Source organism: Cardiocondyla obscurior, linkage group LG08 (assembly GCF_019399895.1).
Source record: "Cardiocondyla obscurior isolate alpha-2009 linkage group LG08, Cobs3.1, whole genome shotgun sequence".
In the NCBI taxonomy this organism is placed as follows: domain Eukaryota; kingdom Metazoa; phylum Arthropoda; class Insecta; order Hymenoptera; family Formicidae; genus Cardiocondyla; species Cardiocondyla obscurior.
Window position 1 is genome coordinate 3,783,583 of NC_091871.1, and position 14,628 is coordinate 3,798,210.

A 14,628-nucleotide genomic window follows, 5' to 3' on the forward strand; every position below is an offset into this window, starting at 1 on the left:
TTAACAAATATCAAATATCATGTGAGTAAGGGAAAAGTAAAAATTAATTAAATACAGCTCAATTTCAATTCAGTTAAACCAATTATAGCATTAATTAAATTAATCTGCATTGTTCAAAGTTCTCGCGCCTTTTGCTTAGTAAGTATTAAAGAAATTTCTGAACGATGTTTATTGTATCAAGTGCATAAAAAGCACACTTCATTTTTTATTATCTCATTAATTCAAATAATGCGGTTGGTACGTGATTATCATAGAATACCACAGAAAAAGTTTCAAGGCACAATTGCGTAAGAATCATTATACAATTTAGCTGCCATATGAATTATAAACAAATTCACGACAAACGAATTGGGTTGCGCCCGGAAAATTCATTCCTTTGTCGGCGAGTGAAGGAGCAATGCATTTCACTCGTGCGAAAATATAGGTTCGCCAAATTAGGGATTACTGAATATACCCGGAAGAGATCGCGACTTCGTCTCCTTGTAAGGGTGACGAATATCCTGCCCATAGAAATTCATATATTATCATCATTATTCCCGAACGTGACTCGACTTTCCTCAACAAAAATTCTCACAAAACGATGCTGAACTAAGTATCGATAATACCGGGCAGATAAATCACTTATCAGTTGTTTATCGATTAGCATTTATTTCACGGAGCTCAATGAAACTTTTATAGAAGATATGGAACGCAGAACTATTTTTGGTGCAAAAGAGAATATTCTCGGTCTTTTGTCGATGACCTAAATTAAATTTACCTCAAAAGTTTTTATGTTATCGTTTCAACACGGATTAATTTAAATGAGTTCAGTAATAATAATATTTATTTATCTCTATTTGTTGTATAAATATCATGATAATATAGGTAAAGCGTGATTGCTTTGGTAACTTAGCGACTGAAATGGATGATTTTACTTAAAATTTTGGCGGAACTTTGAACATGAAATAATTCTACTTAATGCAATTTCGTCAACAAGTATTTTTTTCATCTCACTGATGATAAAATTACAGTAGACATGGTAAGAGAGATGGCACGCTCTTTCTACAGAATCTACCTAGGTAAGGGGGTACAATACCTATATAAAGCTTGAATGAAGATGCTCCCAGCTATTCACTCTCACCTTTCTCATAAGCGCGCAACGCAAATCTTCCGGCCGAATCGTGAAGGAAGATCCACTTCAGCCTTGTGGCAATAATTTTCCAAGGAACGGATTTCACTTACAGGTGAGTCTCGATTCTCAATAATTATCCGCGTAAAAAAAAAATTGATGTTTCTTGCAAACTTTTCTACGCTCAAGATTGAAATAAGATTTTTAATTTTATCTTGTAATACGTTAAAAAATTATTTCTATATAAAAATAGTATTTGTTAATTTTACAGCATAGGACATTAAAAATATTGAGTAATAAAATCGGGAGGTTCGCAAGTTATTTCGCGTTTCTTATCCAACAAATGTGATATTAACTTTCGCGGTATTCCGTAAGCGGTGCTTGCACATCTGCACTTTTAAAGATTGTTCGTAGATATCGTACGGGGAGATCGAGATCTCTAAGATTGACGGGTATTTTTCTTTTCTTTTAATTAAATTATTTTATTCGTTCACGGCGGTACTTTCTTTGAACGTATACGATGTCAAAAGCCGCACGTAAACTGTGGTTGAAGGAGAAAAGAGTAGCGAGTGTGAGAATCATTGTGCGAGAGTGAGAGTGAGCAATGATGATTGCTCGTTTTGGTCACCGCATCCTCAAAGAAAGTGAGCACACGTGTGAATATCTACATGTACATGCGAACGCGGCACGCATCGTACGATGATGATGCAGAGACTCACTTGTTGCACGCATGTAAATACGCAAATGTCGTGGAGATCCTCTTCTTCTTGTTCCTGAAGTATCTTTGACATAACAAATATTCAAACGGATCGAATATGGAAAGGCAAACAACGAAATCTCCATCCTTGATCACGATAAATACTTGTGTCTTTTTAATATTTTAATTAAATCGTTAAATAATAATATTTAATAATTAAATTTTAAAAATATATACATATGTGTATAATTTTTTTTTTCTAAGACATTGTGATGTAGAAAGTTATTAAAAAAAAAATAACAAAAATTTTAACACCCGCACTTTTGTACCGGGACCTTAAAACCACCGGAAATAATATTGAAGTTCAAAAGCAAGTGTATTTTATTTTCCATCGCCACGTGGGAAGAAGATAAAATCATGTAGCTCGTTCGTACAATAGTAAAAGTCATTTCGCATGTCTTCCGCACAAGACTGACTTCGCGCAAAGATACGGAAGAAAAAATGATTATTGGAGTTTTCGTTGCACACGCCTCGTGACATTTATCTTCGCGGATTAGACGTTACGAAACGCACCGAGGAACAAGAAGAGTTTGCGACACGCTCGGGGCTCTATCGTATCTGAATAAAAATATAAACGCAAGTGACGCAAGAATGACGAGGTTTTAACCTCTTCTGTATCAAGCGCCGTGTCATTATTACTTGTATTAATATAGTAATTATTATTAATCTTCGAAATTGACGCCTCGAAATCGTCACCACGTTCGTGTTTACAATTATGGAATTCATAATGTAAGTCCTCAAGATTACTACATCTAAGAAGAAAGAAATTTATCCGCGTTAAGTAACACAGATTCAGAAGCACAGTGCACAAAGAATTGTGAAATGCGCGCTATACAAGCTTCACAAGAAAATCCTCGACGTCGTATGGCATCAATTTGAGAAACAAATATAATCGAATGGCACGAAGATACTCTCTACCTAATATGTTTTCTAACGCAACGCGCATGCCACGCAGATAATTTAACATTCCGGCTGTAATCGAATGAATCGCGATACCGAAGAAATAATTTTGCCCCAAAAAGAAAATAACTCGGTTTTCACGGAAAAATCGATGGCCTACTTTCAGAAACGCAGCTTCCATGAAAATTTTAAGCTAAATGTATCGTTTGAAATCTTGGTAAAATTGCAAGATAAAATCAAAATACGAATACGGAGTTTGTAAAACAAAATAAATTATTAATATAAAGACTTCTTTTTTTTTCGAAGCAAAAAATTTAAAAATATTTTCTACGGTGAATCATCAAAATTATCTCGCAACGTTCGCAGCATCGCAATTTTATATCGACTTTACAGTATTGACATCCTTTCGCTAGTCACGGTACTTAAAATGCGTTTTCTACAGCACCACATAATAGTAAAGACACATGTGTGAGGAGCTAGGCAAAAAGAAAGAAAAAAAAAAGGAGAAAAGAAGATCGTGCGGGAAGACGGTAAAAAGAGAAAGAAGGAGAAAGATAGATCATGCTCGTATGTGAGCAAAGAATATATTAAATGTCAATGAACGGGCTTGAAAAATGCGCATGCTTCATCCGAGGAATTTAACAGTAAAGTTCACGCTTTCCCAGCCAAGCGTACCCAGGGGGCACGTTTTTGCGGCCATTTAAAAATTCGCGAACGTCGTACGTCGTAAGACAAATTGTTCCCTGGCCGTAGAATCCACCGGCCGAATCTTTGACGGACAACCGTAAATTTTGTTGGTCCTCTCGAACGTGACGGCCTATTTGAAGCGTAAAAAACCGTAAGAAGCTGATAGTGCGTCCGACAAAAAAAATAATTATGGTGCAAAACGATAATTAAAGAAAGAAAAAAAAAATAACAACCGCCGAGATGTAAGATTCGCCAGATAACACGGCCAAGGAGTTCCACTCTGACTTTTGCCGCCGAACACGACCGAAGGAAAACCCATTTTTCTCGAGTGTCGCGCATTATACGACATTACGTATTTGGCATTGCCGGCTGCTGACATTGTACGATAAAAAAAAAAAATCACCCGCGAATCGTCGGCGATTTTTCATGTCGACGCGCGGCCGGTTTTAGCGGCATTCACGTACGTACGCCGATGTATAAGGAAATCGATGTCCCGGTAACCCAGACCTATTGGACGTAACAGTTTTCACTGCGCGAAATCCAAGTCCGGCCGCAAACCGCCGGCCAGCACACTTAAATCGTTTCGTCATTAGCGTCATTAGCGTCCGGCATCATGACTGTTTCCCTGCTTGATATCGACTTTAATTTAATGCTACATATAATTTCGCGCTTGCCGCAGCTGAAATATTGCGTTTCTCGAAAAGACGCATCGCCGCAACTTTATCTACCACCTGCCGCATATATGATATTATTAATGTCAACTTCACTTTATTATGTATATAGGGACACATAGAAAAATTAAAAGACGAGAAAATGTAAAACTTGCAAAAATATAAAACCGGCCTAACGTCGAGAATAATTTTTTTTTTAATACTGTTTTAAGGAGATTCGAAAGATTATTTTGAGTAGAAAATAATTAAGATAAAATGGAAACAAACAATAAAAATTATGATAATAAAAAAATTAAAAAAACGGGTAAATGTAAAACTTTTTTTTATAGAAATGGGTATAATAAAAAAAAAAATTAAAAATAAAATATTTAAAACGTGTTAAATATTAGGAAAATTTAACAAAACCAAATTTAATTTATTTGCTTAAAAACAGCAACCATATACGCGGTAAATTATCGCGAATGGCGCAATGTTAATTATCTACAAGCAAGTCACAAAAAATATTTACGGCCTAGCTCAAACTGAAAAAAAGTATTAACGATATTCGTTCGATTCTAATTTAATTCCCAGTGGATCACCAACCAGGCTATATCCATTGGATGTAAAATAATAATGGCTTTGAGTAGCCCAGTTCTCGGTCCTTATTGCGCAATCTCCATAATAAACAAGTGCCGTCTCGGCTCGTTATTAAAATGCCGACATCGACAACGAAGCGGCCGGCGGTGCGGCGAGAAGAAAACCGCAGCTTCTCAAGTGCATGCTACACTTGCCTAATCGCGCGACCGCAAACAGCAACGTTACGGCCGGACCGCCTGCGCGAAGTTACACGAATTTCGCACGAATTGCACGACGCGAAGGCGCAGACGGCGTGTTTTATTCGAGGCACAAATTATGATATTCTAATACGTTGACGACGACGGCGGAAATTTCGAAAGAACGAGCCTTCCCGTGAGCGCGAGGCTGAGCGAGTGTTAATTAACGCGTAATTAGTACCGGCGCGTTAATTTGATTTGTGATGCGGCGAGAGCTTTAACTAGATCGAGAATATTGTACCGAGTGTGTACACACGTGTCTACAGCGCGTTATTACGCTTGCCGAATTACGGAAAAAAAAAAAAATGAGCACAAACTCTCTGCAATTCGCACGCGTCACGAAACCGCAACAATCAACTATTCATTGCTCACCAGGTTAATGATATCGACGTGATTATTATCAATTACGTGTTACGCGCGTAGCGGTTACGCTGAATAAAAGTGATTACATACGTAATTTTCTCAGATAATGAACGCGGTACCTGTCGATGGACATTTTCGCTCGGCCGTAACCCTTGATTTTAAATACAGCATCTCTATTAGGATTTGCATCTTCGGTTAAATATGTTTTTGTGTAATTTTTTAATGACTTTTTATACACGATAATTGTAAAACTACCACTGCGACATAATTTTCTTTTTTTTCTTATTTTTCACGAATTATATTTCTAAATTGAGTTTTATTTTGATGGCTTTGATGATTTATCTTACCGTCGTATATGTACACTTATGCGTGTACTCGTAATTTTTATTTGATTAAACTTAATTGGAATCTCCGATTTATGCAACCGCGTCAATTCTCTGCTATTTCGTAATAATCACAACGTCAATTTTCTTTCCACTCTAATTTTCGTAATATATAAATATAAATCTTCGATTCAAAGGTTTACGAGATGAGATCAAGTCCGCGTATCAAAGTACACGATACGAAAAAAAAAATCTAGGAAAACGTACGATTCAAAGAGAAGTAAAAATTTTTATCATCATAACTCAAAAGTGAATATTTCTATCAATTAAATTAAAAGTAAAACTAAAATCGTACAAATTAATCGAAAGTACACGTAGAAAAAGAAAAAAAATTTCTAATAAAAAAAAAGCAAACTGATTTATTTGATACTTCGATAAAATGATAAAAAGATTCAATAGATCTCGCCGTGCGTGCATATATGTTTCAACACGTGTAAAAGCGAGCTCACGTCCATCGATATCTGTGCAATCTTCTAACCGGCGCGTTGCGACTTTCACCTTTCACCTTGCCCAAGCACGATTCTACTGTTGACTTCTCGATCTTTTGCCTTGCCGATCCAGACGCGGCATCGGCGTTCGAATGCATCGGATTGCGGGAGTACGGGTAGAAGCCGAAGCCGCGTCACGATTCGGTTTCACTAGCGGATTCATGGCATAAAACTGAGGCGTTGGAAAGCATCCGTGCGAGGATAAACGATGCTTTCCCGTATATACCAAAGCCACGGATTGCATCGGATTAATCGGGAGTGACCGTTAGATCTCAAGTCCGTGTAACGAGATAATGACACTAGTTTAGGCGGAAGACCCGAAGGAAACGTTCATTAAACCGGAGAAAAGTCGTGCGAAATCTGCATTTTGTAATGCAAACAAGTAATAATTATCCGTCAAATCGTGCGGATGATTGAATATCGTAATATGTATATTTATGCTGTAATTATCGCATTCCAGTAATTATTTCAATACAGCCTCATTATTATCATATGCGAATCGAAATCATGTTATTTATTCACTATCTCTATTATAATCGCGAGTTTGACCAAATTAAATATTAAAATTTTAATCATACAATCGTCAGTAATACTATATATCTATTTTATTTGTACGTCAAATTACGAATTTATTTTTTTTCTGCGTCGGGAGAGAAAGAGAAGTTTTGTACAATTTTGTCTGTAATAAATATTACAAACTGTAATAAACGTACACGAGGCATCGTTACGAAATACGGCTAAAGGTGCTAATAAAATTAATATTTAAATATAGATTTATGATACTATGATATAAAATTAACAAGCCCACCCGAAAAAAAATACAATCTTATTTATCTGCAAAAAGAACACCATTGGAGTGATCATAAACGCAAGATTAAGTGCTCATAAACATACTTGTAAATTATTCCAACTAGTCTAGAATTATGAGACACGTGAGACAAGACCGCGCGTGATTATGCCGCGCGTAATTTGTCCTGACGAAACCCGGCTTAGCACGTGAGAAAACGCGAACAATAATGGAAACGAACGGCGGTTCCAAATTAAAAGATATTTAGCGATCGGGATACGAGATTAAAGAACGAGCGCCGCTGCTAGCACCCGAAATTTTCGTCGAAGTTCTGTTGAAATAATTGCGGTTTCTTTTCTATTTCATCTACACGGACGATGAATTTCGCCACGGTTCGGGACCTTGGGGGGATCATCGAGATTGCAACTTGGCGGTGGAACAATTATCCGTACACTCGTCGCGTTGCCGAAATAATCCTCGCCGTTAATCCGCGCGGGAAAGATAAATTTCATTTCGCGTCCGCGATTCGGGGACCTTGAGTATTACCACCGGTAATTACGGTCCAATTAGAAAACCACCACGATATCCTTCGGTGCTACTTTCGAAATTCACGGTAAGCACGCGCGGGTCAGCCCGAGGTGGTCGCTCTTTGTGCACCGCTCGCGTGATCCGGCACGCACGTCGGGACCTTGAGGGAACATCTAACGCACGTCTAAATACTTGAGCACACATATATCTAACGTGCGAACGGAGATTTTCATAACCGTGCTGGAACACGGAAACCAAGACCTTGAAGAGAAATCGCGCGCGCGCTCACTCACCAATTCTCTTCTGGCAATAAGTCATCTCGCTTGCACGGTGACGTCAACTGTCAAAAGTTGCGATCATGGTCATAGATTTCATAATGACCACTTTCTACTTTCAACGACGAAAAATATCGGCGTACCGAGTCATCGTTCCCCAGCGTACCCTCGATCTTCCCGACCGCGAATCGATGATTATACTTAAGCGATTATAAGCGAGGCGTTTATTTTTATTTAAATAAAAAATCTTGCTCGAAATTGAAAATCTTAATACAGCAACGTGAAGAAAAGAGCCTTATTCATAATCGAAATAAAATTTTGCAGGCCAAAGATGAAGCTGATCGCGGCGATTCTCGTCGTCGCTTTCTCGGATGCAGCGATACGCGGCCAAGACTATGGCGGTCACGCGCTTTTTGTGAGAACTGCGGACACGGATACCGGTAAGAAAAATTCAAAGGGATTCTATGAGCTTGTCCCTAACGCTATTATCGAAGAAGAGAGCGAGAGAGAGAGAAAGAGAGAGAGAGAAAGACGTTATTAGTGATGATATACAAATTTGAATTTACAAGCAAATGGTTTAACATTTACTAGCACGATCGAGAGTTCAACGGGCTGCTACCTCGCTATCGCCGGCAGACGTGATGGCACAAAATATCCTAGAGTGGATTCAAGGCATCTACCAGCAGGGCACACGTAAAAGTAGGTTCCCGAGTTACGTTGTGATCAACAGGACCGTGTCGACGCGACACGAAGTTGCTTCGTTTTGCCATATACGCAAATTAACGAGTATTCTCTATCTAATTATGACTTAAATTTAGTTGTCTAACGTTGCGCGCTGATTTATAGACAGTTCAGTGCCGCCAATGATCAGAGATGGAAACTAGCACCATGGACATACATACGCAAAAGAAAGCTACATCTGTGCTCCTCATCGATTCGAGACGCATGAAATTATTAATTCATAATTTATCATCCTATTAATCCATCATTTTAACGCGACACTAAATATCACGAAAGCTTACGAAGCACTTTTAAATGAATTCTTAATTAACTCTCTTAAACATATGCTTTCTTTTATCTTTTTTCTATTTAAATTATTTAAAAAAGACTAACAAATTCATGTAAAACTGAAAAACGTTCAAAGACTTTAAATACGCTTCGCGTGTGCTATTTTTCCAAAGGTCCCTTTTCGTGCATGTCGTACAAAAAGAAAATTATGAGACTCACCAATCTGCATGAGCTTCAGCGGAGTTGAAGAATTCTGCCGGTGACTGTAACATAAAATAAAACATATTATTGTAGACATATAAGTATTTAAATTAATATAAAGATTTTTTTTTAAAAGATTTATTTTTATTTTTTTTACTTTATTTTTAAAAAGATTTTCTAAAAAACAAAATTTATATTTACCTATAAGTTGCTCCGCCGAAGCATGATGCCCTTCCCGGGCCTGCTCCTCCTCTCAGATGGAACGTGTCGGGTCATCCTTCCCCTCACTGGTGGACACTCGCGAGATAGTCTACGGCACTCCCGTTGAACTCGGCACAAAAAATAGGCTGCAACGTAAAGCGAAGTCCAAGTCTTTTAATTCCCGTGCGGCGTAATGAGACGGGTCGCGATGTGAAATGTCCCCCGCGCACTTTATCTTCAAGTTCTACAAAAATCACTTACTCGAAACGCGTTGAGAATCTCTGCCGCGACGGAGAAGACGCGCGAGGTGCAGATTTCATGCACTGACAATAGCGATCGCCGGAACTCGCTGAATACCGCGGAAAGAGATGGCGAAAGAAACGGATTGGTAAAGCTGATCGCGGCCGACGCGGCTAATATCAGATCGGACGCTTCGTACCCTGCGTCCGCTCTAACCTTGTCGTTCCGAAGCACTCTTACGACGCACGAAACCGAGCACAAGACGACGAGTGGAACGACAGGAGGACAGAATCTGATCGCCCGTTTCTTAGTCGACGACGTCGACACTTATTCGTATGCGAGACTGTTCTTCTTGCGACCGAAAATACGCGTAATTGCGGAGCGATTACCGACACGTCCTCACGCCCGAGGCTCCGCAATTGAACTGACCGTGAGAGACTTCGGCCCTTAGACAGAAAGATTTTCATGCACGTCGTATCGTCGCCCGACTACGAATACGTAAAACATACGTAGATACCTCGATATCCGTCTCGAAAACCGAAAGCCGCTCTGCACGTGGCCGGCGTGTCTCCTTAACTGCGGGTCGAGTAGATCGTTCGCGATCAGGCGATCGATGGAGCGCTGTAATTGGTCGGCGCTAGGGTCACCCATCTCTTGTCGCATAGTTGTTGCTTAGCCGATGGCTGGTGGTTGCGGGGTGAGGCGGGGTAAAATTGCGAAGACCGTCTTTGCCTGGAACATATTAATTAAATATTAAGATTAAACCGGACCTCAAAATCACCGCTTTAATACCTGATTTAAATAGGATTTTATTAATTAAGCTTCAAGCAATAATTTTAATATAAAGTTTTATTAATTTATGTAATACTTTTAGGTATAAATAAAAAAAATATATTTAAATAGAAATTAGAATATTTGAGCCGAGAAAATTTATCGTGTAAATAATTATTTTGAAAGAATTCGGAGACTACGTTTTTTTATTTCTCAAAATACTTTTCATTGATGCCGTCGTTATGTTTGCGGCAGTTACAGTGAATTTTTACTCTCGACGAGCTCATGTATATTTACAGTTCGGCAGCAATCAGATACGAACGCATACTTGCCGCCCTTCAGCACCCAACGACCGCCCGAAAAGCCGCGACCTTTCCAGGCGTCAACGGGTTCTCAACAAAACGACGTAACGGGTTACCCTGCCCAGCGACCGTCAACGTTGTACACTCCGCCGAATATAGGTTATCCGGGACCCGGACAGCCCTCCACGCCATTTTCGACCCCGAGACCAAGCCAGCAGCCCTCGTCAACGTACGTGCCGTCAGGTTTCAGAGGCGCCACGTCCTACAACCCCCGACCGAGCCAACCCTCGTACTCCAATGCGGGATCGTCTGCATTTCCGCCACTAAATCCTCCAGAAACATCGTCGACTTACCTACCACCGCAGCCGCCGTCTTATCCGACTAGTCCACGACCGCCTTTCTCCGAATCTAGCGGTAAGCTTATTTTAAATAATGATATAAAAATTTAATTACACTACACTTTTGAAAATACTGTCTGAAGGTATTTAAATATTATACAATTAAAAATTCTTTGCCTATGCTATTTCTTAGGAACCTCGGGATCTCTCAGACCATCTGGGCCTTCGGGACCACCGCCGACAAAGCAATATCCTAGTTCAGGATATCCTACTTCAAACGGGGCAGGATTTACCTCGGCGAACGGATATTCGTCCACCGGAAGGCCATTCCCTCCCTTCACTACGCCAGGTGAACCTGACGAAAGAGAACCTAATGAAGTTACCGCAGGAGAAGGAACTCCTGGAACTTCTCAAACTCCTGGAATTTCTGAAACGCCCGGAACTTCGAGACCTTCCGAGACTACGTCAGAAGGTGATACTGATGACGGAGGTATACACATATTCAGGGATTACAATTACTTCATGCAGCAAAGCAAAATGTACGAGAAAATTAATATGAAGCTTTTATTTTCTAGAGGCCACTCAAAACGAGGACGATGCTAATCACCCCCCGCATATTCACAGTCTTGACGTTGAGTGCAGTAAGACTATGATGACAATTAATATCGAATTTAATCGTGCTTATGACGGTCTTATTTATTCTAAGGTAAGCGTGAATTAAAATAATTGCTTGTAAAAAAAAAGAAAAAGAAAAAAAAAGCAATGAATAATATGACTTGATGTGATGGAATTTCAGGGATTTTTTATGAATCCAGACTGCACCTACGTTAAACAAAACTCTGGCTCAATGCAATATTCTTTCACCGTGAGTCTAGACTCCTGCGGCACTCAATTCATCAATGATTTCGAGGGTGAAGCTGGTCAAGCCTATCTTGAAAACGTCCTTGTCTTACAAGTTCGTATTGAATTAATTAAATTTATAAGCGCAATTTTTTATTTCTCTCACGGATGTAATTTGTTGTAGTTAGTTCGCAAACAAATTATATGCCGTTGAAATTAATTATTAGGTTTTAAAATAAAAACGTTTTTGTTTGCAAAGAATGAACCGGGTATACAAGAAGTTTGGGATACCGTTCGAAGAGTACGATGTCTCTGGGAAGGGAACATTAATAAAGCCCTAACAGTAAATCTCTCAGTGGATATGTTGAATCAGGAGATCGTTACCTTTAGTGGTGACACTGCGACTGCCAAACTAGATATTCAAATGGGCAAGGGACCATTCGCACCTGCCGCCGATGGGCTCGTAAAGATCGGGGAAACGATGACATTAGTAGTTTCCGTGGAAGGTGATCCTGGTTTCGATCTTCAGGTGAGCATTAAGCTACTTTAAATACTTATTGTTTCATGAAAAAAAATGTTTTGTGCGTTTTAATATAAAATACAAAATAAACAGCATAAATAATATTAATTTACAGAATTTCTAGATTTAATTACGAATTAAATAAAATAAGACGTATAAATTCAATTAACTTTTGTTATTACTTTCAAGGTCCGGGACTGTTTGGCGCGAGATGAAGCTTCGACCAACATGTTACAGCTTACTGACGAAAGAGGCTGCATATTAAAACCGAAACTATTCGGCGCATTCCAAAAAACAAACGACACTGGCAATACGGGCGCTTCTATTATCGCTTATGCATTTTTCCAAGCCTTTAAATTCCCCGACGTTATGGACCTTTTCATCGAATGTAACGTCGAGCTATGTAAAACTAATTGTGAACCTTGTCCTGAAGCAAATCAAGTAAGGCACAAAAATTATTTTAACAATGTACAATAATTTCAAAGTTTTTCATAATTCTTAACATAGAAAGATAAATGCTAAAAAGTTTCACATTTCTCTATGATTTATTCAAAACATTGTATCGATTAATTTTAGCAAATCGACCCAGGAAGACGCCGCCGGTCGGTAACGTATGCACCATCTTCGAGGAACACGACGAATCCAATTTTGTTATCGGATCCGGTTCGTGTTGGAAGGCGTTTTAAAGTAATCATGTTAGACGACTTGAGCGCAGCGTCCAATCAGATCTTGAATAGTATGGAAGAAACTGCTGTCGAGGCAATGACAAAAACGAAAGAAGTCTGCATGGATAATAATGTATTTTACACGACCTTTTTTCTTATGATGAGCACACTCCTCGTTGCAACTATCAGCACGGCTGTGCTTTATATTAAATTACAGCAAATTCGCAGATCGAAATTCGTGGATTCGTAGAATGGTATTATTTTATATAATATCTTTATCGTAATAATACCAGGAAAAAAAAAGAGATGGGTAGAAGGCGACAAGCGCGTGCCAGTAATCAAATAACTTAAACTGTTTAACAGTAAGTGATTATTACTTTATCGCTTCGTAATTATTAAATCGCGACAAAATTGATTGCATCGAGCAAGAACGTACATGTATCAAGATATTTTATAGTCGTTATCGAGCAGTTGGTAAGCAGCAAAAATTATTTTATCAACTTCGTTGCTTTTAGATATTTATAAAGAAATGTTTATAAAACGTTACTTTTATTCAAACATAAAGAAAAAAATTTATTCTGTTTAATAGCAGAAGGAAGTAGCCATATTTTACATATCACTTTATAAATATCTAACCAATTACTCGTGCAGTTCTTAGACAAGTGTGCTCATTTCATGTAATGCTTGAATACTGTTACCATGTGGTATTTATTGCGATATTTTAATATCAGTATAATGTAAATCTTAAGTATTAAAAAATAAATTATATTTGTAAAAAAAAACACAACCCTTTTATTATCTTTAAATTATCATCTTTAAATAATGACCGCTAAAAATATAATAAGACTATATATGGCTAAAGAATATTAATATTTAAACAATTTATTATTATACTCGTATTATTATTATAAATGGAATTGTTGCATATCAATCAATTTACAAATCAGACAAATAAGATTATAGTTACCTACAAAAAGTGCGTGATCAAACATGTTTCGAATGTAGTAATAACTATAACGTAAATACTAAATCTAACCTAAAATATGACGAAGGAAATTCTTCAATCTTTCACTTTTTTAATTTTACGAAAACGTAATATATACAAATGCTCTCCTCTTATTTTTCTTTCATAAACAATTTTACCGGACATATTCAATTTTTGGAAAGTGCTCAAAATATATTTGGGATCGTTTTCTTTGATAACAACTAAATAAAATAATCCTGATTCCGATAAGATTTCAGGAATTATATTAAATACCTGTTCCATGATTTCCCTACCATTCTTACCACCTGCCCAAGTTTTAAATACAAGCCTATCATCTAATACTTCATCATATTCAGTAACTACATATGGAGGATTAAATAAGATAACGTCGAATGTGCATTTAATTTGTATACAATCTAACAAATTCATTTGAAGAACATCTACATCGACTGAATTATCAAGACTAGTTCTTTTTGTGATCTTACACGCGTCAGGATTTATATCAATTGCAATGAAATGACTGTTATGTTTTTTTAATGCCATTGCTAAAGCTGTGATAACTATTCCAGAACCACTTCCTATCTCTAAACAAATCCCTGGTTTTGTTGCCTGTAGCATATCCAAATCTACTTCCAAAGCATCTATTAAAAGATATGAATCCTCAGAAGGATCATAAACTGTCTTAAGCTCTTCATCAGACAATTTAACTATTGGGGTCTCCATAACTTGTAAATCATCTAATAAACTCTTATATAAAACTTATACAAAGTAATAAACCTTTAGTAACAATTTGGTCAT

The 14,628-nt window shown here is 37.9% G+C and overlaps 2 protein-coding genes across 2 annotated transcripts; one reads left to right on the forward strand and one right to left on the reverse strand.

The window, feature by feature from the left end:
• The first annotated feature begins 6,140 nt into the window (after positions 1–6,140).
• LOC139105099 (uncharacterized) lies at positions 6,141–13,669 on the forward strand. Its single transcript, XM_070660998.1, has 9 exons — positions 6,141–8,199; positions 8,351–8,458; positions 10,480–10,896; positions 11,014–11,310; positions 11,396–11,526; positions 11,617–11,775; positions 11,920–12,189; positions 12,370–12,621; positions 12,757–13,669. Exons 1-9 carry the CDS (start codon positions 8,091–8,093, stop codon positions 13,093–13,095), a joined length of 2,082 nt encoding a protein of 693 aa, XP_070517099.1. The 5' UTR covers positions 6,141–8,090; the 3' UTR covers positions 13,096–13,669.
• Positions 13,670–13,711: 42 nt separating this feature from the next.
• Positions 13,712–14,553, reverse strand: Hemk2 (HemK methyltransferase 2). Its single transcript, XM_070660994.1, has one exon. It carries the CDS (start codon positions 14,551–14,553, stop codon positions 13,906–13,908), a length of 648 nt encoding a protein of 215 aa, XP_070517095.1. The 3' UTR covers positions 13,712–13,905.
• Between the last annotated feature and the right edge of the window lie 75 nt (positions 14,554–14,628).

Bases quoted from the DNA above. Each gene is read 5' to 3' on its own strand.
- LOC139105099 (XM_070660998.1), top strand. From the start codon at position 8,091: ATGAAGCTGATCGCGGCGATTCTCGTCGTCGCTTTCTCGGATGCAGCG. The intron at 12,190-12,369 runs GTGAGCATTAAG...ATTACTTTCAAG, and splicing joins ATCCTGGTTTCGATCTTCAG to GTCCGGGACTGTTTGGCGCG. The intron at 12,622-12,756 runs GTAAGGCACAAA...GATTAATTTTAG, and splicing joins CTTGTCCTGAAGCAAATCAA to CAAATCGACCCAGGAAGACG.
- Hemk2 (XM_070660994.1), bottom strand. From the start codon at position 14,553: ATGGAGACCCCAATAGTTAAATTGTCTGATGAAGAGCTTAAGACAGTT.